Here is a 26,799-nt window from a genome sequence, read left to right as displayed (position 1 = left end):
TCTCCTAAGTTCTCAGTGCAATCAGTTAGGATTGTAGATGAAATACGCTTGATATTAATGGCAAAAATGGTGATACTGAAAACTGGTGTGGCAAGAAGGGACATGTGTTACTTCACAGGATCTGAGAAATACAAAATACCTGTCTCTTGTTCTTTTGGCAGTGTACAGTAAGATCCGCATCATGACACTGAACCAGTATCAAATTACCTCTTGCGTTTAACTCTCATGCATGTTATTATTTTCAGATGAAGTAAACTTGACAAAGCACAGAAGACCAATTTTTACTTTTTTTGTGTGTTACGTATCGTATTAGACATAATTCAGGGATGAATTAGAATAAAGAGTCTCTTCAGTGGCTCAAACGAAAGGTCCATTTAGTGCAGCAGTGTTTTTCTGGCGATAGCTGCTGGGATGCTTTGCGAAACAGGTGGGACAGGCGCCAAGCCATGGTTTCTCTGCTGTAGCCCTATAGATTTTTGGCAGTCAGCAGTTCTGAAACTTTCTGATTTGGGAATCCATTGAGACCACTGAGCCTAATAGCTACTGGCGGTCTTTTCTCTGTAATGTTGGCTGATTCTTTTTGAATGTTTTTACTTCCAGTTTCCACAGCATACAGTTGAGATTAATTCTATGGTTCACATACATTACTAATTCAGTTGCAAACAAGAAAATTTAAACAAATCCCCCTACAGCTTGTTTTGGAAAAAAAAAATAGTCAATAATCATTCCCCATTTTCTGCTTCAGTTAATTAAGTATTTTATAAACAAGTATAATTTCTCCCTCAGGAGGCAACTGAAGAGACTTAGTCCCTTCAGTATTTCTCAAGATCACATGTGAAACAGTTTCTGGTCATCCATGATATCCTTCCCTGCCCACTTTCAAACTTGTCATGTAAAATAAGATGATCAGAACCAGACAGGGCATTTAAGATGCTTGTGCACTATGGACTTAGAAAATGCTATATTGATATTTTCTGTTCTTTCCTTGGTTTCCTAACGTAGCTTATTATATAGAACGCAGATGTATAGATTATTGTTTGCATACATGTTTAGGGCTGTTTTTCCCTGTGTAACATTGTTTTGCATTTCTTGCCATTTTATCACCCAGGCATGCAGTACTATAAGATTCTTCTGAAATTCTGATCGGTTCTCGATTTGACTATCCTGGATATTTGGTTTTGTCTCCAAACTCTGACGTCTCATCTCCTCCTTCCCTTTGCCAGATCATTTATCAATATCTTGAACACTACAGATTTTAGCACAGATCCTTTGGAGCATGTGTTGGAAAGTCTTAGGCAGCGTGTGCCTACCTCTTTTTTTTAATTTCTTACTGCCAGTCATTGTAGAGAATCAGCTATGAACTGGGAATAAGGCTTCAAGGATTTTTTTGTTTTGTTTTGAATAAACAGTACTAATGTAGACTCTTCCTGCTGTTGCAGTAATTGTCTCATTTCTGTTTCATGGGCAGTGTGATTTAGTTCTGAATACACAGTTTGGTCTTCTGTTCCGCTACAGATAAGATTGTGTAGGGGAAGGCTTAGAAGCAAGGCTGGCTGTGTAATGTTAAGATTTCTTTTGGTGTATTAGAAGGAAGTAGTCTTACAGTAAAATGTGTATCACTTTATTCCATGTTACGAGAAGAGACACTTGAAAAAATTATAATAACTAGCTGTAGTGTTTGTATTCAAAGTCAATATGGATGCTTTTATTTGTGTGCTGTTGATCAAAACACTGGGGAATAACAATTCAGACTGAATGCAGAATGTATATTGCTGCATTAGAAAATACAGTTGTTATTTTTTATTTCTTTTATTTTACAGAATGATACCTTTGCTGATTTTGATTCCATGACAGATCGCCTTTTAGATGAAATTATACAGTATATACAAATTTATAATCTAACCCTTTCAAAAATCAGGTAATGTCTGTTCTATACTATTTATAGAAATAAACTTAAAACTAGAGCCCTGTGGTGTTCTGAACTGTGATGCTCAGGAGCAGGCCAAAAGAGAGATAGGAAAGAGAAATTCAGGGAGGGGGAGGAGTAGGGGAAAGGAGGAAAAAGGAGAGAGAGGGAATTCCCAGCTGAAAAAAGACTGAACAGTGGTGTAAGCTCATCTAGTCCGGTTGGCAGTTTTAGGGCAGAGTTAAGCATTACATGTAAGGAACTGCTGTCCTGTGCTTCCTCAGATCCTGCATGGGAGGGTTCTGCAGAAAAACAGTTTCCTTCGACTTTCTCAAAACATTATCTGTGATAGCGCTATGTCAAGATAAAGTTAGTTTTCTTCTGATTTTATAGTCTCTTCACCAAGTATGACATAGCAGGCTGTCCATATTGTCATTCCTACAGGGAAATCCCATCTTATCTGTGACGTTGAAGGGCAGCCACATGAAAAAAAATATTTCATTGTTTTCACATTTTCTGATTGTTTCATCTGCTGAAAAGCATGTTTTACATCTTAATAGGAGGCTTATCCCAGTCTATGCATTCCTGTTTCCTTTTACAGTTACTTCCAGGGAATACTTGTTCCATTTATTTTCTCAAAGTAGGGTACACCATTTGGGCAGACTACCTCACTAACTCAGCTGTGTTGCTGGAGTTAGCTCATGGATAGATGAAAGGAGCAAATTGAAGCCTGACTTCATCCATTTGTTTAGGCATCCTCAAATTATACATCTGGAATGTTTTTTGACTTGCTACTCACATGCATTTCCTACAAGTTTCTGCATACTCACGTGTTTGGCAGGCCTTATTCAGCTAGAGAAAACATCTAACGTGTTTAGACATAATCTCACTTTCTAAACAAATGTTTCTATTTTGAGATAGGCAGGATTTGACATGGTTAAATTTGTCTAAATCGATGATTTAAAAAAGAAAAAACCACTGTGTGATGGTATTTGTGTTACACAGACTGCATGTTAGCACCCTCGGTATGGGAAAGGAGAGTTCTGAGAGTTCATGCTTTGCTTCTCTCATAAGACTTTCAATTTGTAAATATTTTTTCAGTTTTGGTTATTACTTGTCCCTTGAAAGAAAAAAGAAATTACCAATTTTTATTTTAGTTTCCTCTTCAAGATGTATACTTGTGATTGACCCTGCCGAAGCAGAAGTCTCCATCTCTCAACTTTAGCTTTTCTTATGAGAAAGTTAAACCTATCAGCGGATCCTGCAGCTGTTTCCTGGTAGCTACATGAGAGGGCTTTCAGAAAGAGATGTGCTTATATGCAAGTCCTTGAAGGGATGACCCAGAAAGCTGAGGAAAGTACTATTGAGAAATCCTCTGTTCAAGTAGCCGATGCGTTCCTACCTCGTTTTGGCTGTCCCACTGTAAAGAAAGCAGACTTTGTGCTAGTTAGCCATGCTCTCCTGAATGATGCTAGTTTCACCTCATAAAATCTCCCTGTCTACTAAAGGAAGTGTTCTCTGTACAAGTGCTGTTCAATAGCTGAGTCAAATCAGAAGTCAGTCTCCAGACTTATAATGATTTTGTATGGCAAAGAAGCTGACAGCATTGTGTGTCAGAAATACCTGTTCAGTCCCTCTTTTACGCTCAAAGTCTTGTTATGGGCAAAAGGGAACGCACTTCGTATGCAGAGCTAAGAATTTATTGTTAGTCCAATTAGTGTTTTAATAATCTCATAAAAATGCAGAAAATTACTATTAGTCTAGTTACAGTACTACTGACATTCATAGTCCAAATGAATGCAGAAAAATCCCATTATTAATATGGCTACAATTGTTACACAGAAACTTTTCAGTATCTTTTCTCAGGTGGTAGGCTTCCATTCCAGAAACTCTCTGGGCCCTAAGATCAGTAGTTTCTGTCTTCCTTAAGCAGTGGGATATCAGTATCCTGGGGCTTCAGTGTAAGGAGGCTGATGTTCGTGATGGGGGTTTCTGCCTCCCTGGCCTTGGGTTTGCCTGGATTTATTTTCAGACTTTCATATTTTCAGTCTGCCCACATGCTCTTTCTTTTGTTTCCCATTTACTCTTTTTTTTTTTTTTTTTTCCCCATTCTCTGTTATCTGGCTTTCTTTCCTGAGTTACAAGATTGTGCTTCTGCAGTGACCATTGATAGACCATTGGGGACCTCTGGCATCCGATACCTGTGTCTGCACTCTTCCACACCACGCTTTACTCTAGTGATACACAGTTCAAGCCACACAGAATAACTACTTGTTATTAATAGAAACTATAGTGAAACTAAAGCAACTTTAGGCCTGACTTGTTACTTTGCTGCCAGACGATTGTTGTCACAGATAAAACAAACTAAAATCAGCTCAGGCCAAGACACGTCAAGAATTCTGAGGTTCTGCACTGTCAGGTGAATGCAAAGCCTCGTGCTAATGGCAATATCCTATTTATTGTTCTACATTTTTATACTGAGATAAGAAAAGGCACTCCCTGTACCATCAGAACCCAGAGCCATACTATAGTGTCAACTTCCATGAACCAACATTTTTGGTAGTGCCAAAGCTAACACCAGTTATTGTACCAGCGCACTACCCAACACATGCGTTGATCTCCTCTGAACAAAATCTTTGTGCTCACTACGAGTGTGTAGCAAGCATGAACTGGAGGCTTGATTCAAACCAACAGCAGCTTGTCTTATAAAACAACTGTTTGTAAAGAATCGCAGAATACTTTAGGTTGAGGGGACCTCTGGAGGTCATCTTGGACCAGTTACCCGCTCATACCGGTGCCACCTGCAAAGTTAATGCAACTTTGAAGCAAGTCAAATGGCTCAGTCATCCCCATTGAAGTTTTGAGTATCCGTGAGGATGGAACCTGTTGCAGGTCACCACATAGCTAGGAAATAAACCACATGCACTTATAGTGTAGTTTCAGAAACCATTTTCCTCATGTCAGGTCTTACATAAATTTCTGATGACCTGTACTGGACTTTCACCTCAGTTGGATTATTCAGCTTGTCATCTTCTTCCCTAAGTAACATTGGCTCACAAAAAAGGCAATTTTTAGTGCTATGCATATATTAAAACATCTGTTAATTGTTTCAGCACCTTTTTGATTATGGATTTGATGGGTATTTTTTTTTTCCTTTCATGAAATGTTTATAGTTGGACAAGATTTTTTGTTTGTTAGCACAGAGTAATGAGGCTTTACTGTGTCTAATTTTCCAGTATGATCTGACTTGGTAGACTTGTGCCGTAATACGCATATAAATACTACAGTATAGTTCTGCTACTTCAGTGTGTTAATGGTATCTTGTATTCAAAAGATGGTAATATTGCCACCTACTGTTCAGAAATGCATTGGTTTTGCAGAGCATCCCACAGTTGCAGGTATCCAAAACAATGAATGAGTAGGATGGGTTATGTTTTTGTCTTACACTTTCAAAACCCTTTTTGAAGGGTTTTCCTTTTCCTCCCTTTTTGTTTTGAGCAAATCCTTAAACCTCTCTCTTTTAGAAAATAATATTAAAAGCTTATTACGTGTTCACCTAAACATCAGAATTTGAGCACAAGATATTACTGTACCCTTTGTTATTTTTCTAAGTCTTTACAAATTAAGAACAAGTGTTTAATCTGTGAGGTACATTCACATAGCTAATTGTGAACACCTTTTTTTCCTCAAATGGATCTTTCGTGTTTCTCAAGTTTTGGTTCAGGTATGCCCGTATTCTTGAGGATGATAGGATTGATTGATGGATCACTGTTTTTTCCACTAATGAAATTGTCCTTTGTTATAGTACAATATAAGAGTTTCTCGTGCTTTTATGACGTTTAATAAATAGTGGATGAACTGTCAGAGAACCGTCAAGAGAACATCTCTGCTAATGTTCGGATCTTTAGAAAATAATCTCTTTTACTCAAGAGCAATTAGAGCAATTGTGTGATGCAGATCATCTTCAGGATAAACACACTCAATTTCTGTGGACATTTTCTTGTTCCTAAAGAAATCTACGGTTTTGTTTTTTCTAGTATGGACTTTATGATGTGCTCTGAGAGAATGGTTATAAATTTTAGTATTCAAGAGAGTCAGCAGCTCAGTATTTTGTTCTGCAAATGCACTGCTGTTGTGCTGACAGCACAGAGGATACATATCCTTCATTTCTAAATTAGTTAGGCAGACATAGCAAGCTGTGGCAAAGAATTTCTGATATTGCAGACATTTTGAAAATCTAGTAGTAAAAGCGAACGACAAGAATATACATACATGCTTAAACTGTGTATTGGTAAGGAACAAATAGCCTATTTTGTCATAGAAATGTATAATTATGACGGAGTTTAGGAGTTCAGGGGTGGCCCTGCTGTTTTGAAACCTAATGTTGGAATTTTTTTCATTTAGCTTTAAACTGGAATTTTCAGACTCAATAATTCTTGCTTGGGAAGCAATTAAACAGTTAAACATTTTTAGGACTGTATTTTACACATTATTACTTGTAGCTTTGTTTTAGCTATTTTTGTTGACAAATGTAGCGATACAGAGCAAAAGGGAAGGATGATCTTATGGGTGTAATGTTGTGGCACCTATATGATCCAGCCACGGTAGTTCTACTGTATATTTTTGGATGGTTGGTTGTTCTCTCCATGTCCTAAGATTACATTTGTGAAAGAGGAAGGCAATTTTTCCTTCTAATTTTGTGAGTCTTGTCTCTACCATATCCTCTTTAAGTCAGTGCCTAGGATGGTACGGTCCTTACCTCAGCACGGATTTGTAAGCATAACTGCATAATAACTAGAATTGCTTTATTTTGTAGTGTCCTTTCTAAAGAAATGCTTTATACAGACTTGTGGGTACAACAGTAGGCATCTCAGATTAATAATTAATAATTATTCTTAGATACATGAAGCTAAAGAGGCCCGTCCATCTTTCCCGTAACTCACTTAACCAGGGAAACAACTAAATGTACTATTCTCCCAGCAGACACATATTCTTCAATTGCCTCGCTCAAGCTGATAATCACTTATTTTGGTCCAACTGCTAAGCAGATTTGAGACGTTGCTTCAATTTTAAAGTAATCAGATTCAGTTAAGTAATGGTATTCCCCCTTATAGGAGTACTTTTGGAATCCTTCTCTACTAGGCTGTTTCAGTAACTCTCATGCATTTATCATATTAAATGCCATCACATGCCAAAGTAGTGATTTATTCAGTCATGCACGGCTCATAAAATATTTTCTGAATACTTGGTGCTAAGGGAAATACAACCAGAAATAATCTTGGGTTTGGGTGGGAGATGCTGGTGGAAGGATAGTTTGTTTTCACTAGCTTTTCAAAAATGATGTATAAAATAATTCTCGAAGAGCTCAGAACATGTTTGTAACGAGTTTGTGCAGCTTGGGAGATATGGACAAGCTATGTTTTCTGTGTGACCTAAAATACAGGCTTCTGAATGGAAACTTTTCGTTAATTTTCTCCTGTGCTCTTTCAGCATTTTATGACACCAGTTTTTTATTTTTCTGTGTTTAAAAGCAAAAAAGATTGCCATCAAATTCTATGTTATACTGTTTTTTGTTTTTAAACAGCTTTATTGGACACTCACTGGGTAATTTAATAATCCGTTCAGTGCTCACAAGACCTCGATTTAAATATTACCTCAACAAACTTCATACCTTCCTGTCTCTGTCTGGACCACATCTTGGTACCCTCTACAACAGCAGTGCTCTTGTTAATACAGGTAAAGTAGTATTTTCAGTAGTATAAGTTTTTGTCTTTGAAATGCACTTAGCAGTTTCATGTGGGGTGCATATTTCTGCATTACTTTGATTATGAGAAAGTGCACACTTCACTGTCATAAGAAGAGAGAAGTGTTATAAAAATAGAGTATCTATAGAAGGATGTGCAAGAGATGGTTGACATAAGTGTTTTCCCATATGTTTGATTCAGGTTTTCTATTACACTGTAAAGAAACTCCAGTTTCAATGTGTTGAGCTCAATTTATTATAAACTGAATTTTAATATACTTAATCAGCAAAACAAGTAGGTAATATGCATTAAAATAATTCTGAACTACTAGTAGTGTCTTTTCTCTCTCAAAAATGTCTTACAGTAAACCTTACCACCTGCAGTGTGTTTCTGCAGATGTGGTTGTACCTTATGAATGTCTGTTTTTCTAAAGATGAAATGTAGCTCTAGGAGAACTTGTAGAAACTGCTGACTTTAAAAATAAATGTTAGAAAATATTTTCAGGTAACATCAAATTTTTAAAGGAAAACTTGTTTCTGAGATTACCACCTACCTTGGAGAGCCCAAACCCAAAATGAGTAACACTTATTTTCACTAAATATAAACATGCTCATTAAACTCTTTAAAAACACTCTAAAAGTCATGAATTACTTTGTTTAGTGCCAGTTTATTTATTGATTTTGTTATTGTTTCATACAAAAATGAGGAGGAAAAACTTTTAACTCACGTGTTGAGCTTAAGAAAAGTGGACAGGAATTGCTGGCTAACGGGAGTTACTGTTGGAGTTTGTAGAAACAGGGGGAATGTGAGAGCTCTTTGAATTGGGTTGAACTGGTACCGTTTATAGCCGTCAATACGCTACCAGCGAGGTTCACTTCAGGATTAAGACATCTACAATATAAATCACTCTGGGCACCTACTGGGCATTGAACCTAGTATATCTGTGGACAGTTTCTTTCACGTATTTTAATCTGTGACTGAATCTCACTCAAATCACCCAAAAGTGTTAGCATTACTTTGCTTTTAGAAATTGCAGTTTTCCAGGCTACAAAGAGGCAGGGCTGTTTGCTTGTTTATATAATCACTAGCAAATGGCTTTCAGTTAACTAAGGTTAAAGCTATCAAAGTATAATCCAGAATATGTTGACTGAAAAAATAAGGATTTCTGGAGTATTTAATCTCTTTTGTAGTTGAAGACTGTACAAAATGTCCTTTTCATATAATAATCTTCCTTTATATTTCAAACTCCTTAAGATTTTGGAAAATACCAAGATAATAAGTAATGGGTATTGAAGTCTAAATTACTATATTGTGTGTATACATTAATGACCTTCAATAAATTCCTTCAGTAAAAGATAACTGTTTCCTTGAGGGTTGACTCAACATGTGCTTGAGGCTGTAAGGGCTTGCTTGCTTGCTTGCTTGCTTTTCTTTTGCTTGGCAAGGGAGACAAGATTTTCTGAAAGGCCAGTTAGCCAGCCAGCTTTGCTCACTGACTGATGAAGAGGGTACAGCATCGTAGAAAATATAATACTATGATTTTCCTCCCAGAAAATTCTGCTTCCTTTGTTCAAGTTATATTTAATGAATTCAGTGGTTCTATAAAGTTATCTTTAGAAATCTGAGAAGTAATGCTTGTTGTTCAGTGCTACATATTTCAACATCAAAACGTTCTAATATTCTGTAAGTTATTGAAATAGTTTGTATATTGCCTTATGGCTAACTTATTAATGTATTTTCACTTTTTGTAAGTATAGTTTTTTTTTTCTTCTAGAAAGGCATGTACATTAGTGGAAATAATGGTCTTCGTGCTTTATTTTATGTGGACAGGAAAGAATAATGAACAAAAATTTTAAATGTTTCTGGGCTTGACAGTGCTGACATGAAAAATAAAACTAACATCTGAGGAGCTAAATATATGGACTTCACCTACTTTTACTTACGTTTAATTAGGTTTTGTATTTTATTGTGTATCTATACTCATGTTGTACCTAACAATGCAGGACTGTGGTTTATGCAGAAGTGGAAGAAGTCTGGTTCTTTATTGCAATTGACGTGTCGAGACCATTCAGATCCACGACAAACATTCTTATACAAACTTAGTAAAAAAGCAGGTAAGCTTGGTTAATACTTATTATCTTTTAAAGACCACTGTACATAAATGTGAATAGGAAACCTGGAAAAAAATGTTCCAACAAGCTCCTGTTTCAGTTTATATAAGAGTTATTTTGGCTCTAGTCCCATATTCTTCAAGTAAAATAAACAATAAACCATGTTTGTTGCAGAGGTGGACCATTGATTTGATACTTTCCTTCCTAGCTAATGAGCAGAAGTTCTGAGTGCAGCCACTGTGCACTGTATATATATATATATACACACCCACACACATATATATACGTGTGTGTATATATATGTGTGTATATACACACACATATATATACGTGTGTGTATATATATGTGTGTATATACACACACACATATATATACGTGTGTGTGTATATATGTGTGTATATACACACACACATATATATACGTGTGTGTGTATATATGTGTGTATATACACACACACATATATATACGTGTGTGTGTATATATGTGTGTATATACACACACACATATGTATACGTGTGTATATATATATGTGTGTATATACACACACACATATATATACGTGTGTGTATATATATATGCACACAAAATCAGCTTCCTCTTGAGCCACCGAAGCTAGTGTGATAAATCAAGTACATATACGCTCATTTAGGATTACCTGTTTCTTATCTATTTTTCTTATCTATTCTATAAACGTAAAACTCTGCTTTAAAGTTTTTGCCAACCTGTCTTATTTCGTCATTAAGATGGGCCGGGAAAACAAAAACTCGTTTTGATAAAGAAAGGAGGAGTTGTACTTAGCATAATAGCTAAAAAAAAAAAAAAAATTATTCGTACTATATCATTCATACAATTTCCCTGGTTTGAATATTCTTATTTCAGCTGTTGGCTGTGAGCCAGTTTTGGTAGTGAAGAATGTGCCAGTTGAGGGGTAGTTTCTATTAAGCATTATAAAGTTACTGAGGATTTATCTGACAGGTATTTCTATATGTGTGTCAGGCAAGCAGTTGTGGAGCCAGAGATGCTCATGGTGTTTTGTGAAAAACTTGGGCATGTTCTCCATGAAAATATTTCTGGGTGTCACAGCTGAAACTTTGTTGAGAGCAAAGCAGTACAAAGATACGTAAAGGAAAAGACTGACATCTAGCTCTTGAGGTGTTAGAATATAAAACTTACAGGACTTGGAAGAAGCAGAAAAGAATACAGAGCAAGAAGAAAAATCATGGATAAGATAGAATGTTGATGAAAAACTGGTATTAGAAAAACTTGGGATTTTTTCCCCTTCTGTTCAAAATCTGCTATCACAAAGTGACTTTGTTGCTGGTAAGGTGATATTTAAGGCTGAACTGGTATTTAAAGGTGAACTGGGAAGTTAAAAATTATTGTAGCAACTGGACCACCATCAGCTGAAGTGCTCTCAGTGTAGCTTTGCGGTCTTTTGAAAATAAATGTTTGATCCCAAACAGAAGTTATGAGCTTCTGTGAAATTACACAGTGGATGCTGGGTAAGACTGTGGGACCTGTGTTATAATCAGATTAATTAATCAGTTCGCTTTAAAGAATTTGGTATTCCTTATTTTTATGCGTATATATCTCAGCATGAGTAGAGACACTGGTATTTGAATATTGCTGTCTATTCGAGAAATAAGACATATTTTCTTACGACAGATCTCTATGTGACAGGCTTCTTGAAAGACCTAGATAGCATTGTCTTAAGAGTTGTGACGTGTTTCAGACTTTATTCCCCATAAACTGTAGAAGGAGACTAAAAGTCTTAGGGCTCAGTTTCCTTTTTCTACCTTCTTACTGAAGAGATGGAAAGAGCTGTATCTTGGGCCACAGCCTCATACACCATCTTGTTTCCAGGTCCTTCACTGAGCTTGGTGTGAGGGAGAAGGAGAGGTTGGGGGAGAAGGAGGAAGAGATGTGAAAGTTCGATAATTTTATTTAAGGAGAAAAGAAAGCAAGCTTTACACTTCCCTAAAAGAGAAGGAAGAAAGTTTTTCTTCGAGGGTTTAGTTAATAGACTTTATGTACACTGTAGGTGTTGGTGTCTTTAACTCTTAATATCTGTACAAGGCATGCTTCTGTCCTGCCATCTCTTTGTTGATTCAGTGGGCATATGGTATTGGCTATGCTTGACTCTCAGACACTGGCTGAGAGGAGTTTGGGATTCCCCTAACTGTGCAGTTTCTCTTCAGATTTTCAATCCAGAGAATTTGCGAGCTGTTTTCTATAGGCATTCTAAACATAAGTGTTACCAGGAACCACTTTATCCCAGGCTACGTGCAAGAGATTGACAGTGCTGTTGAGAAGTATACCCCTGACTTTGCAACTACTGTTGATTTTTCTAATCCTATAGGAAAATAGGAGTCTAAGATGCAGAAACATCTGTTGCTGTTTAATGTGGTGTCTTCTTCAGATGCTGGCTTTGCAGCTGGGAAAATCCCTAAGGCAGCAAAACTCGCTACTATTGCAACTCTGCTGTGGTCCAGTGGGTTTCAAGATTATCCCTAAAAGTGGCCGTGGGCCCAGCAGGTGATGTTTTGAGGGTCTAGGTCTCAGCCACGTTGTTGTATGGTGGTTTGTGGCTCTAGTTCTCCAATTTGCCGGAGAACATTTCTGTTAAACGCATTGTCTTGTTGCTTAACCCCAAAATGGATGAAGTTCCTACTTTCTGTCGAGCACTGTAGGTGAAAGTACAGTTGAGCATCTCCCCTTCCACCCTTAAAAAGAAGCTCCAGTAAGTACTAATGCTTAGCATCATTCAGAAACAAGAGATTTGTGCTTATATTCATTCTGTGTTCTAAATCCTGGAGCAGTACCAGTTAATACCGGAAATCTTGCAATCATGAACACGTTTCTGATAACTCTTTCTCAGTGCTGCTTCTATCACAACAACGCATCTAGGAGGATCTATGACAAACATTTTTACCAATCTTGCTTTTTCCTCCCCGTCTGGGGCAAGGTTGGGCTTCATGGCAGGACATCACCTCAGGCTCTTGCATCTCATAGTAAGAAGCAGCAGCAGTCAGTTTCTCTGCTGCTGCCAAAACTTCTGAGCTATTTCTCTTCCCAGAGCGCGCTCTCAAAAAAATCTGTTCTGAAAGGAGTTGTAATGCTTTAATGTAGAGAGCTTACAGCATATTCCATCAGGAGAAGCAGGTTTTGTGTGTGATGTTGCAAAAAGAATTGTGAGTCTTCTGAGCACATGCAAAATTCTCACATAACAATAGATTCAGACTTCAAAAGAACCTTCGCAACTGAAAAATGAAACTGAAAAATTATAAATAAATCATTAATAAATCCCTCCCATCTTTATCATGCAACTCTTCCTTAGGACAGTGTAAGTCAGTCTGTCATTACTTGCTGAAGGAATGGTTACCCAGAACTTGCTCTTAGTTTCTTTAGGTTCTCTACCTCAGTTTTCCTTTACTGTAAAATCTTTCAATAGGATTTTTTTAAAGCACCCAGTAAGAAACTGTCGCGAATGAGTGGTTCATAGTAAGGAAAGAATCACAAGAATTTAGCAGTAACTAGTCATTGGTTACTCTAGCATCTGTGAAGTGATTAAATGAGGTCTACTACAATATTTGAAATGATTCACACACACACACGGCCTAATAAAGGTACCTAGTAATTGATCGCAAGTTTGGTGAAATACTCACTATATGCGCAGCTAAAGGTACCTATTAAAAATTCCCTCGGGTTCAGTGAGAATGCAATATGCGCAGGTAAAGAAAGGTACCTGGTAAAAATTCCCCTCGAGTCCAGTGAAATACTCACTTCAGATGACGGTCTCAATGGGCGAAAGTCGAGCTCAAGGAGCGAAGGGCGCCGGAGGTCAGCCCGGGGCCTGTTGCCAGGCCTCCGCATCCAAACATAAGGGTTTGGAGCTCGGGGAGGCGTCCCGCTCAGGGGGAGGCTCTGGCGCAGCCCGCTGTGGTCCAGGAGAGCTGAACGGGTCTCCCGTGGTACCGCTGTTTATAGGGTTGTGAGATGATTGGCTTTAGGCATCAGTAAATTTCCATTCTGGCCACAATTCAGGTCGGTAATTGCCGAGTTCTTGTCCATCTCAGCCAGGCAAGCAGGATCCTCCCGTAGCGATCCGCCCGAGTTCACACAGTGAGGTGTTCCCAAGCTGTCAGGGGTGGCTGATGGTGCCAGGTGAGATCAAGGCATTCTCGTTCCCCAGCTCAGCCACGCACCGGTGCCCGGCACGGCCAAGGGGCGCTCAACCGCCAGACTCATTGCTCAAAGGCCTTGATGGGGGTCCCTATGATCGTAAAGGGGTCCAGAGGAAGGGGGGCGGGGAATGCACCACCACAGAAACAAATAGGTTTTCCTAACAGCTACAGTTGTTACAGTGCCTCTATTTACGTATTGTATTTCATCCTTTGCTAGGAGTGACTGATAATTACAGAGTTCTGAGATAAAAGCTGATGAAGGTGTGATGTGTACATGGTTCATACTCAAGCAGTAGATGCGTATTATCATTAGTCGTGGTCTGATTTTTTGTTTGTTTGTTTGTTTGTTTTAAAAATAGCTGGGGCCAAGTCAAGTTTGTTATTTGCCAGGAACCTTGGTGTAAATTGGTCAATATGCTGTGTTGTGCCTGGTAAATATAACTACATGCCGGAATAGTGATTCATCTAAGTGACAAAACTTGTGTTAAAAAGTTGTTATTGTCATTAATTGATGTTGGTATTCTTAAATGAAAACAAAATACGTTTACCTAAACACAGAATCTATGATTTGCAACGTGTTCATTTGATTGTTCTTGTAGAATTATATCTGGATAAGAGTTTTGTTTGCAGATTTTCCTCAGACCTAGCATTGGAGATACAGTTAGCTCTCATTTAGCAGGTGAACTCCGGGAACATTTGAGTTTCATTTTCAAGTAATTCTTCAAGGCAGAATGACAGATAACTTATTTCAACAATTGTCTTTATCTGTTTCTGGTGTATAAATAGGAATTGATTCTTAAAAATAGTAAATGCCTTTTGAAATGATTGATTCAGTAAATTACAGCAGATGACAAGTGATGATGATGATTAACTGTCTGCTTTTCTAAGTCTCTGTTTTTTCTCGAGCATCGTATGTGGTTTGTCTGTCAGCTAGTTTTGCTTTTATGCACTTAACGGAGTGTTACAGTTGTAGGATATTTTTTAAAAGTCAAGAACAACTCATTCATTGCCCAGCTATCAAGTTAGTTAAAGCAGAAAGAGTGACCTTAAAAAGTTAAATTGTTAAAGCAACCTTGAAAAGCCCTCTTATATCTTATCTTCAAGTTTAAGAATTACGAAAAAAAAAAAAAATTCAGGCCATGTAATAGGTTACCCTCTGAAAATAAATCTTTATTTCAGAGAATAATAGCAGGTAGTGGGAAGAAATTGAGACTGAAATATATGCCATTTCTGATTGGATTGTTGTTTTTAAAAAAAAATCTGGATGTTTTCTTTCTGGACTTGACCACTCAAAATTCTAATAAGCTAGAGCTATTTTCTGTCTTACAATTACCATCATTGCTAATTGCTGATAAGGAGCAAAAGCTGACCTTATTTCCTTATAAAGAACAAAAGGTAATAGGATTATTTATTCAAAGTTAAGAGAGTTAAAGTTTATGCTATTTCTTGAATTTGCACAGCTCCTGATTTCTGTTTCCTCTTAACCTATTGGTTATTGCTTATAGAAAATATTTAAGCATAACGGCACCTTCATGTTTACTTTCTAACATCAAATGTAAAAATCGGCTAGCTTATGAAATGCCAACTGATTTTTTTGGCATATCACCAAAATAATAATAACCAGAAGTTTTTTATTTTAAGAGATTAAGGAAGGATATGCATTTGATCAGTGTATTCAAATGCAGAATCGATTCCAGTTGGAGCACATTGTGATTTTTGTCTGCGGCAGCGGAAAGGCAGTAGCTCCAGTGAAACTGAAGATGCTTTTGGGTGTAACTTGAGCACTGTCCCAAGCACTTCTCCCAGCTTCTCTAATGCACTTTGTTTTGTGCAAAGTAAACAAGAGAAGCTGCTCTTTTTTTTTTCTCTTCAATTAGAATGTTTTGTTTCTTACCTTATTTACATTTTATACTCAGCTGGTTACGTTTTTCATAAAAACTAACATATTCCAGGGAGTCCAGGAAAATAAACTGTAAATTCTTTATTTGTAGCCATTGTCGCCCAACAAATCTGCACTTTCTTGTTCATGGTACTTCAGACGGTCATTTTTTATTGGTTCAGAGACACTGCCTTGTTTGTTAAGAAACTAGCAGTGAGAGAACAGTTCCACTTATATGTAGGCTGGTTTTGATGTTCTGATCATCTAAGAAAAATGTCAGTGACATGCAACGTTTGGCTTTAGTTTGATTTCAGAGAAGACTTTTCTATCCGAATACCTTGTTTAGAATGCCAATACACTGGTCAGTACACATATTAAAAACGGAGTCCAGTTCCATCAGTTGGTCTTTGCCTGCAGAAACTTGAGCTTGTCAGTCACCTGAAACAGCATTAACTGAAGACCCTGGAGGTAGATCCCAGTTTGATATGAATTGTGATTGATCATTTGCAATTAAGGATTTGGCGAGTAGACTGACTGCAAAACTTCAGACAGAACTTGTTCTCCTATAATGAATAATGAATGATGTCTGTCAGAAGCATGCTTTGCTGAGACTGGCTTCCTCAAAATGCTGTTTTCTGTCCCAGTTATGAGTAGTTTGCTCACTGGCGGGAGTGTTTCCTGCAGCAAACGTTGGACCTGCAAATTTTTCTACCTCAGCTTTAGTTCTGAACTTATTTTTAGGTCCGATTTCTCAGCTGTAGAATATGCCCACATTAGCACTCAGGAATGCATTCAGAAACAAATCTCTTCGTGATCCCTGTTTACTTCAGAGCACAATGAATGAGCTTTAGCAGCCAATGCATGTTGCATCCACAGGACCAGACTAGAGCTAGTCCAAAGTAAACTCTCCTGAAAATGGGCATTATGATGGATGAGGGATTCTTAATACCAAGAGGGTTGCTCTACAGTTCTGTTTCTCTTATGCCACAGAGTTCACAAATGTGAACGTGCAGGCATAGTCTCTTCCAGGATGTTTTTGTACTTGCATAGGTAGGCTTAGATTCATACGTTTTAGTACTTCACAGGTCTTGATTAGCGGAATTCTGATGTGCTTGTTTATTGCCTTATCTCCCCTCTTTAAAAATGTGCATTTTCTCAGTCTCTGAAAGGAGGAAAAGATGTTTGTTTTCATTTTCGTTTAGTTGTATGTTAACAACAGGTCAGCAGTGAATAAGCATGGTTGACGTGTTTTCTTCTTTGAGATGTCTGTTACGTACAGGATGTCAGCTTAGCTTACGTGGTGCTCTTTGGCTTTGTGGAGGGAAAAAGCATTTCAGCTCTTGACTTGAGGGAGTGACGGTTTATAACTCGTGATGAGGATGAGGCTAGAATTGAAATAGCATCCCTATTGGTAAGCATGGCATGGAGATTAACCTAATCAGTTCCGCTAAGAGGAAGGACTTACCAGCGCTCAGTAGCAATGTTCCAACGATGTTGGAAGAGTCTGGTAGCATCTGGAGCCAAGTTCTTTAAAGTAAAATCTTCAATGCAGAGTTTGAGCTGACATGAAACTCTTGAGTTGATGTAAATCTAGCTCCCTGATCAGTCTTCTTGTGGGACTGCAGCTGAAAGCCTGCGCGTCCTTGCATCTGTACCGTGGCACCTTAATCTGAGACCTCAGCTGTCTCAGGATCTCAAGGCTTGAATTCTTGGGGCACGATTCTAGCTCTGCGTGTGATGTGTTAACTTCACAAAGCAGTGCGGAAGACCAGCTGCAGGAGATGGCTGCCTTCCAGGGCATAATTTTTGAAGTCCCGATTTCCAGACTGCATTTTGGCAAAGCTTCCAGATCCCCGTTTCCAAACAAGCATATAAATGGACAGAATTGTATAAAATGTTGGGACTAGTGTACCTTGACGAAACCGAGCCGTTTCCTTCAAGTCAAAGCAAGCAGGTAGGACCCTGAGCTACCTGATATAACATCCAAGTTGGCCCTGCTTCCAGCAGGTGGGTAGGACCAGATGATCTCCAAAGGTCCCTTCCAGCATAAATTATTCTATTCTAGGATTCTGTGATGAGTATATTCCTAAGGAAAAGGGTGTTTTACTAATGGAATCAGATTGTTGTTTTTTTTTTTTTTTTTAAACTTGTCATAAGTCATTTTGATTTGATTATGCTCAAGAGCTCTGTGGTATCCACAGTGAATATTGTCCATTGCAAATAATTGAAGCCCTGCTTTGAATTAGTTAAAGGGCAGTGGTACGGAGTTTTGTCATCCTTTTTGCCAGACAAGTCTCGGAGAGAATCAGCAGCCCATTGTGCCAGCAGCTCCATCTCCCATTCCCTACTTGGATGTTGGCTATAGCTGCAGGGCAGACTTAACATCTGATTCTGGTGCCTGAACGTATATAAAAATTTATTCTTCTGTGATTGCAGTTAGTTATGAGTTACCAGGTCTCTACACCTGCTGTTCCAGACAGATTTTTCCACTTGACATACTTGGAAAAATTGTTCATGAATTTATAGATATCATTAATTCAATAATCACTAATGCTGTTATTCGGAATTCACTGGTCGACATGAATGGCACAATGGTTAAATGATAGAAATTGTGCTCTCTGTATGCTTAAATTCCCTTTGACTGAGAGTGAAGTTCCATTAGGTGATAAGGATCATCATAAAAATTTGGAAAGCCTATTAAAGGTTCGTCACTACAGGAAAGATCGTTCTGTTATATGGGACAAAGCTTGTTATTGCAGCAGTGATCTTTCACTTGGATTGTTCTTTTCTAAGCTATCTCAAATCCTGTTGAAAAATTTAGTCAGTACTCCTAGTTAATGACAACCTCAGTGTTTTTTATAGTACTCTGCAAAAATGTGTGATCTGTTCAGTAGATGATGTGATGAGTTCAAATGTATTTTGTTCTGACAGAAGTAGTTTTTAATCTTCCGGCATTTTTGCCTAGCTACAACAATCAGGAAATGTTGGCCTAATTAGATTTTGGGGTTGATTTCTTAATTCAGCAGCTGAAAATTTTGCTGCACAGGAAAAAATGGTTCATTAATTACTTAAAATTATTCTAAGTTTGGGATTTGTTTTAATACTTACTGTATGCGTGACAGATCTTGTATTATGTGTGGTGTGGGAAATTAAAGGTGTGGATCATAGGAATTAACTGAGCTGTATTCTTGTTCACAATTTATTCCTGAATTCTTAATTTAATTAAAGGCAGAATATATTTAAATCTATGAAGTAACTGAAAGAACAACATGTAAAGGTGACTGGTGGGCCAGTTTTTACTGCTGCATAAATGAAAAATTGTGGTAAGCTGCTTTGTCCACAAGTACACTTAATTTAGGCACAGTTCAGGACTGCACGCTTCCATATTAGAGATCATTCCGTCATTCCGTGCCTGTGTCCTGCGTGGTCCCATAGCCTGTCTGGAGAGCAGAAAGGACGCTGTTGAACACCATGCAATTCCTTTACATTGACAAATGGTTCGAGTTATCTCATGTTGTAGAAATCCGAGGGGTTGCTAGGCTCTGTACATTTATATACGCCGTTTTGACTCCTCTCTTTCCCATCCGTATAGTCATATGTGGTCTATACGTGTCACATGAACCATGTCAGAATAAACAACTTCAAGATGTAAGACTTGGACTTTTTTCTCCAAAATAGGCACAAAGGGCCATCCAAAGAAAAACCACCCAGGAATAAATAATAAAATGGATGCTTATGAAATACCCTCTATGCCTTCTTTGCTCCTACTGAAGAGTCCCCTCAAGCACTTCTTTGTAATGAAAGATTCCTGATATTTATCATGCCTAAAATGAAGGGAAGCTCAAGACATTATTTTTATGGACCAGAATATAAAGCAGAAAAATGAGACTGTGACCAAAAAGGGACGCCTAATTTATTAGACTCTGATGTCCTAAGCCTGTTTTTGGGTTTGGGGGTTTTTTGTTTGTTTGTGTTATATCACATGTGAGGATGAAGAGAGTCTGTCTAAATGTTGATTGATGTAGACTGATGTTCCTCTAAAGATTCCCCCGGATATTTCTTCCTTCTTCAGGTTGATTAAAAGATCTAGGCAGTCCACTTCTTTGTACTTTTTTACATGAATGCTAATGGATATTTCTCTAGGGAGAGTGCATATCAAAAAACCAAATACAAGATAGGTGGACTCCCAAGGAATTTACAAAACTATTACAGGTTAGCCTGCAGAGAATTCCTATCCTTGATTTATTGCAAATGCATTCTTTTCAACTCAGTACAACGTTTTAGAACTGACATCTGCATCTTCCTGTAAGATTTGCTGCCGTCATTTTTCAGATGTCAAATAAAAGACTCCAGTGACTTAGCTGATCTTTTGAGACAGTGTTGTTTTTCAGTGGGCACAGGAAAAAAAAAACAAAAACAAACACATAACCCCCAAACAAACAGATTTCCTATTTGAAGAGGACAGGAACCAGGATCTAGTCTGGATGCATTTTCTGTATGATGTACAGAATTTATGTTTTTGTCAATATTCTGTGAAAACTGGGAAGATAACATTTACTTTTTCACATGCTAAAGTTGTTCAGCATTGTTTCTGTAACTGACTTGGTTTGGAAGATGTAGTCTTCATCACGTGGAGTGTACAAAATATTGAAAATTAGGAAACAACCTCTGAAAAAAGGAAAGATTTTTCACTTTGGGCTCCATTTTTTGCTTCAAGAACAGGTATGTGTTAATACTTAGTATGTATTCAGTTTGAAGAGAACAGGGAAACTAGAATCCAGCACTTTGTCCTGGCAGTATAGCTTCTGAAAAGCAGAGAGCAAATAATTTATTTCTCCTGCACAATCAGATCTCTTTTTTTATTGAAAGAAAAGTTTGGTTCGTGGAGGTTAACACAGAAAATGTTTGCTGCGGATTCCAAGAAGCACCTTTGAAGAATGACTTTATTTGTAGTATTTCTATAATTCTCGGAATGGACTAAGTACATTTTGTAAATTAAAAACTAATCGTTACAGGATCTGACCATTATTCTCTGGAAATTAAAAGCAGGGCTAATAGCACCAGTGCAAAACTCCTTAGGACTTGTGTGAGTAGAGTTGGATCAAATCTACCAGTGATAAGATGCAAGCACCTAACACCTAGGAGATTCCCAGAGAACCATTCAGGCTGGCTGCTTTTCAGTATAGCTTGCCTTTACGTACGCCTAAACTGTTTGAGCATTTTCTGGTTTTGCCTAACAGTTGCCTTTGTATTTAACTGTAGAGGGCTGTGATATTCAGAAGGGGCTGTTCTAAGGCAAAGGCAACCTGTTTTCCTAAAATGCTCCATGGTGTTTGGCCCAAAGCAGATGGGCAGCACAGGAAATCTACTGAAACTTTTTAGAGAAAACACAAAAATTAAGTGTCATTAAGGACTGTAACTCCGTCATTACCGGGGGTTCCTACCTTTGCATCAGCTTACTGTGGGAGTGCTTGTTCAAGAAGTAGGAAATCTAGGTTTAATTATCAAGGTTTAATTATATCTGGGGAGTTGTGTTGGGTGGACCCCGCACCTGTGCTCAAGCTGGCCAAACCGTACGGTGAGGCAGTGCCTAACAGAGGCACCTACCCTAGGTGAGCTCTGTCCTGTACTTGTTGATGCTAGGCGTTACTCCTGGTGCGGCTAGGCCGTTGACTGAAACATCGGTGAAGGCAAGGCACCATCCATCTTTAGGTTTCTTTAGGCAATGCGGAGGCCTTACTCCCTTCTGTCAGCCAGAAACCGACCACTTTATTCCTAAGAAGCAAGACGAAGGTTTGAGCCGTACTCTGTTTAAATGGGAAACACCACAACTGGGTCACGCCTGTATGTGTTAAAAATCTGTGCAGAGGAAAGGCCGGTACCCAACATTTCATTATTCTGTAGCTCTACCTATTGTAATTGATTTTCCTGCCTTTTTGTGCAAGATCTGGTAATAAATTGGTGCCAAATTTCAGTTGTAAAATGTTTAATTATTCTGTCAAGGGATTCGTTATAATAGATACCTTTTTCTCTTTTCCTATAGGTCTTCATTACTTCAAAAACATTGTGTTAGTAGGATCTCTGCAGGATCGTTATGTTCCTTATCACTCCGCTCGCATTGAGATGTGTAAAACAGCTTTAAAGGATAAACAGTCAGGTAATAAATACCCTGCAAAATAAACAGACCACTCAGGTTAAACCTCACAGGTCTCGGATGCATCCCATTTCATTTTGGGTGCGTAACTGAGGCACCTCTATTGTGTGTTTAGACGCTCTGGGCTTACTTTGTAGTAATGGAGAGAGGAAATCCATGTGGGAGCCAAACTGCTTTCTGCATCTGCCCTGTTCTGTTACACACAGAAGGAGATGAGACTGAATAAATTTCTAGCTTACAGACTTTGCTGAAGTTAGGTGGGATGAGCACAGCCCCTGATGTGTTACTCCACAAACAGGGAGGACGAACAGCTTTGATTTGTGAGGACATCAAGCTGTAGCGTTGAGCACGTGGGCGGTCTTTAGCTGAGGCTTAATGCTAGCACTAAAAGAAAAGGTAGTTTTCCCATTTTCAGTGATGGTTGGTTGTTGTATTTGCTGTTGAGACATCCTAGCACAATTGCATTCTAGCATGATATATTGACAAATAAATACCTTTTACATAGTGTAATAAATTAATACTGATGAGCATATTCTCACTATAAATGTACAAATACTAAAATTCATAGCTTAAAGTTATTTTTCCAACATTTCTGGGGAAATTAAACTTCCTATATATTCTATCTTAACAGATACAGTGTAACACGTATCATTACATCTCTCATTCTGGAATGCATTCATTTTGAGTTCAGCGCCAAAGAACTGTATTTGTTTCTGGTGATTCACACAGTACAACTTTTCTTTTCCTCTACAGGACCAATTTATGCTGAAATGATCCAGAACCTGCTTCTGCCAGTTCTTCAAAATAAGGAATGTAATTTGGTTCGTTATAATGTAATTAACGCGTTACCCAATACAGCAGATTCTCTCATAGGGAGAGCTGCACACATTGCTGTTCTTGATTCAGAAATATTTTTAGAAAAATTCTTCCTCGTTGCTGCCCTAAAATATTTTCAGTAGAGAAAAGCATTGTAAGAGACTTGGTTATTACCTCATTAACAGATGAATCAAATAATGTGTGGTATTAAAGTATAGCTGCAGCTGTATTTTAAGAGATATTTATACTTTTTATATGGAAGATAATTTATATCATCCACACTTAGGGCTTTTTAACATCAACTTTACTTTCTAGGTAATGTGGCTGTGCAATATTTTTTTATTTTGTTCTTTTTACTTTTCTATTACTTTTTCTTAATTTTGGGTACCTAATTATTTGGCGATTCAAGCACAGTGCGTACTTTTGGTTGGTTTATTATTGGCTCTTAGACTATAGAAGTCAATGTTACTTGGCTACAAGAGGCTTTAGATGCCAAAATAAATTGGATTTTAAAATTCTAATAAGGTCTTAACACGTTCAGTTGTCGTATTTTAGCACTGTAGGAAGACGTTTAACTGGAAACCCAATGAGCTGCTAAAATACTGGATATTTGAAAATTACTATATCTGTGGGTCTCGCAAAGGCCGTTACCGAGTTGTCTGTGCAGATATCACTACAGCTTAACAGATTTCTACAAAATCATTATCGTCATTGTTAAATATGTTATGCCTGTGGGAATATATTTTCTACTGATCTCAAAAACACGTTAGTTTACATACTCAATTTTATTACTGGAACTTTAGTTTTCAGAAGCAAATGGCAACTAAGGATTTTTGAATGTTTAATGATAGCTGCCTTCAAATAATTGGGGTTTTGCAACCTGTATTGAAATTGCTCCCTACTCTGTCAGTTCTTCAGACGAACACGGACAGTTTTACATGGACTTCCTTGTATGTACGTAAAATAAGTAAATGTTATAAATTTCTGCAATACTTTTATGAATTTAAGCGGTTTTTAAATATTGTTAAAATGTTTTATTGACTACAAAATATTGTAAATATAAATCAATACATCTTCAAATGGGACAATATTGTAAACTTTACCTGTTTAGTGATACAGATAAAATGTTTTTGATATACAGGAATGTTAAAGGTCTATTGACTTTCTACTGGTGCTGAATAGCATTAAGTTTGGGTTCTTCCTTCCCTTTTCTCTGTTTCAAACAATAATTCCCTAAAGGTGGGGGCGGGAGAGTTACATGTGCATTCACTAATTGTAATGAACATTTTCTGAAAAATATAAATTTGTTGTATAATGCATGTTTATTTTTAGCATTGTGTTATTGCATCTGGTGTTAATAAAATGAACAAATGACTCTAATGGAAGCAATTAAAGAAACTGAGATGTTCTGCTAATTACCAAAATTCTGAGGAGGCTTTTTTGTATATAATTAATAATTTTGTATTACATGAAATGAATATAGCAATAATAGTTTATAATGAAGTGATTTTGCATTTGGTTTGTTAATACAGTCTCTGTATTTTTTTTTTTTTCTCTGTAGCTTACACATGTCAGATAACCACCTGCAGTTTGGCAATATACACACTTAAAAGAGTATTTTATTAGAGTTGTGTTAGGCAAGTCCTTACGACACGAAGATGTCTTAAATACATTCCCACGCTAACAACGCCTACTTTTATTAATAATTTTTTTTACATTATGATGGTGCTAGTCTGTTGTAAATATTTAAATTAAGTTCTGACATCTCAACTGTCTTGTTTAACAGTACTGTAGTAGTTGGCTAGTAGCTAAGTTTTTAATATCAGTTTAGGGAGCTAGATCTAAAAAATTTTCCTTGATTCACAATGATCAAGTTAAACTACTCTTAGTACATAAGCATGTAGACGTTTCTGTCACTGCTGAAAAGTGTCTGTCTCGCTGCATCTCTCTGGAAATCCAAAAGTGTAAAGCATGCTGTGTGACTAGCAAAGCACAATATCCTGGCAGAAATAGCCACTTTTTTAATTTTTTTTTTTTGTAAATAGTAGATCCCATCCATGTAAGGAGGCTTGAATTTGGTTTGTTCTTTGAGAAACAGTGGATGGTGCAGGAAATCCTGTGCTATCTGCATGTAAGTTTATCAAGGAACAGAGAACATTAATTTCTTTTTCTGTCCTCTAATTTGTATTGCCCAGTGCGGTCCATATGTAGCCCTCTCAGTACCGTAGCTTTCGTGGGGGCTGTTTGACATCTTGAAGTCCTAAAGGAATGGCCGCTACTTGTGTGCCGTGAGACAGCAGCGAGCGGCACGATGACCCCAACCTCTCCTTGAAGCACATCAAGTTGCACTTTTACAGACTGCATGGTACACTTCCGGTGGCTGTCCGAAAACACGCAGTCTCGGATGTTTTGGACAACTGTGCGTGCGTTGCATGGCATACTCCCCCTACTCGCGCGTATTTCTGCCTTCTGTTCACTAGATGGAAATAGGGACTCTCGTATACGTAACTGAACATCATCTGATGCAGGAGCAGCTACAAAGTGCTCCGTCTCACCCCTCTTCTGTTTGAATCAGGGCTTCATCTTCCCGTAGACGCTGACGTCCCCTTTATGCGGGTATCCTACAGCTGCTTGAAAGAGAATTATGCTGCTTACAGAATGAGAGATAAAAATTAAGGTCTTAACGTTCCTTTAGAAAGCCGCCAGTCTCTTGGTTCCTGAAGGCAGTAGGCTGCTACTGTTATTGCGCAAAGCTCTCAGCAATGTTAGTAGGAGGTTATTGCATAAAATGAGAGAGCACCTGAACTTTTGTTTGTAAATTGGGAAAAAGAGCTCATGTTCTACTATGGAAATCACCAGGCTTTGCAGCAGAGCCAAGAAATTCCACGTTGGTGGAAAACTTTCTCTGTAACCACAAAACACCCTTCACTCCGAGCCAATCCGTGCTTCCCAGGTAGCCCCCACGGCCAGCTTACGTTCCGGCTCACCTGAATTGGGCTGCTGCAGCATTTGTGCTTCGCTCCAAGTCTTCTGTCCCCTGCTTTTTAGAACAGCAAAGCAGCACACAGTATTGTTTGAGAGAAATGATCGGTAAACAGAGGGAGGAAAAGAAAAAAAGAAAACATCGCATTTAATCACCAAGTAGTAAATTCCTGTGGCATGTGCTACATTTGTATTTACCAATGTTCAGATTTATTACCTCTTCATTCACAAGATCTAGAAATACATAATTCAGGAGTAAAAAGTAAGTTTTGCATTTTTACGGCAATACAATAAATGAAGAACAGGGAAAAAAAAAAAGCTTTGAAGACCTCAGCTTATTTTTAGGTGGAAGAACAGTTCTTAATTAATCTTACATTGTTATTTCATCCTTACCACGTGAGACTGCACATAAGCATGATTTTTCATGGATTTGCGTTAAGCTGTTTAGGAACAGAGCTTACAATTACTTGGTACCTGCAGACAGCTCGGCATAAGTCTTTTTAAGGTAAGAATTTCATAATAGTTTTTCCTGTATTGAGCACATGCATGGATAAGTGAATGTGGAATAGATCTGGTTTTTTTCTTGTTGCTTTTGAGCAGAAGAGCATTTTTTTTTCTGCATGAGCCACCAATATTCCTCTTTCTTCTCTCTGATCTGGAGTCCCAGCTTCTTGCTGTTAAAGAAAAGGGTTTCCCATTATTTTTGGTCTCTAATGTCCAATTAACCATTTTATAAAAAGCTGATCGAGAAAATGTCACGCATAAGGCAGTCGGTTAAATTTAATCACTTCTAGTGTGTAGGCATTGCCAGATGTAGTGCAATAAACTCAACGTAGCGTTGCTGCTGTTAATTTACCGAGGAGTTTTACTTTCTTAAACTCTTCAGATGTGCACACAAAACGCTATTTTAGACTCTGATCTCCAAGAATGGCTGAGTTGAAAGTTTCTTCTGCAATTTAGTATCTGTGGAGAGAGCAGTTTGAATTCTCTTTTATGGAAGAACAAGGTTAGCTGCAGGTGTT

The 26,799-nt window shown here is 37.8% G+C and overlaps 1 protein-coding gene across 6 annotated transcripts in view; it reads left to right on the top strand.

The window, feature by feature from the left end:
- FAM135A (family with sequence similarity 135 member A) overlaps positions 1–23,631 on the top strand; it is a 92,009-nt gene extending 68,378 nt beyond the window's left edge. For 5 of the 6 annotated variants that reach the window (XM_087775488.1, XM_087775487.1, XM_087775491.1 and 2 more), the window contains 5 exons: positions 1,821–1,918; positions 7,491–7,642; positions 9,654–9,764; positions 21,869–21,982; positions 22,733–23,631. In XM_087775488.1, the coding sequence (XP_087631614.1) occupies positions 1,821–1,918; positions 7,491–7,642; positions 9,654–9,764; positions 21,869–21,982; positions 22,733–22,938 (681 nt within the window). In that variant the 3' untranslated portion in view covers positions 22,939–23,631. Of the gene's footprint in view, positions 1–1,820; positions 1,919–7,490; positions 7,643–9,653; positions 9,765–21,868; positions 21,983–22,732 lie in introns of those variants that run through there. The other variant, XM_087775492.1, reaches the window with a different exon arrangement.
- The last annotated feature ends 3,168 nt before the right edge of the window (positions 23,632–26,799 follow it).

The sequence above is a fragment of the Nipponia nippon genome, unplaced genomic scaffold, assembly GCF_047370975.1.
Source record: "Nipponia nippon isolate SJK-2023a ecotype South Korea unplaced genomic scaffold, ASM4737097v1 scaffold_4, whole genome shotgun sequence".
NCBI lineage: Eukaryota > Metazoa > Chordata > Aves > Pelecaniformes > Threskiornithidae > Nipponia > Nipponia nippon.
This window is presented reverse-complemented; position numbering and strand designations above follow the sequence as displayed.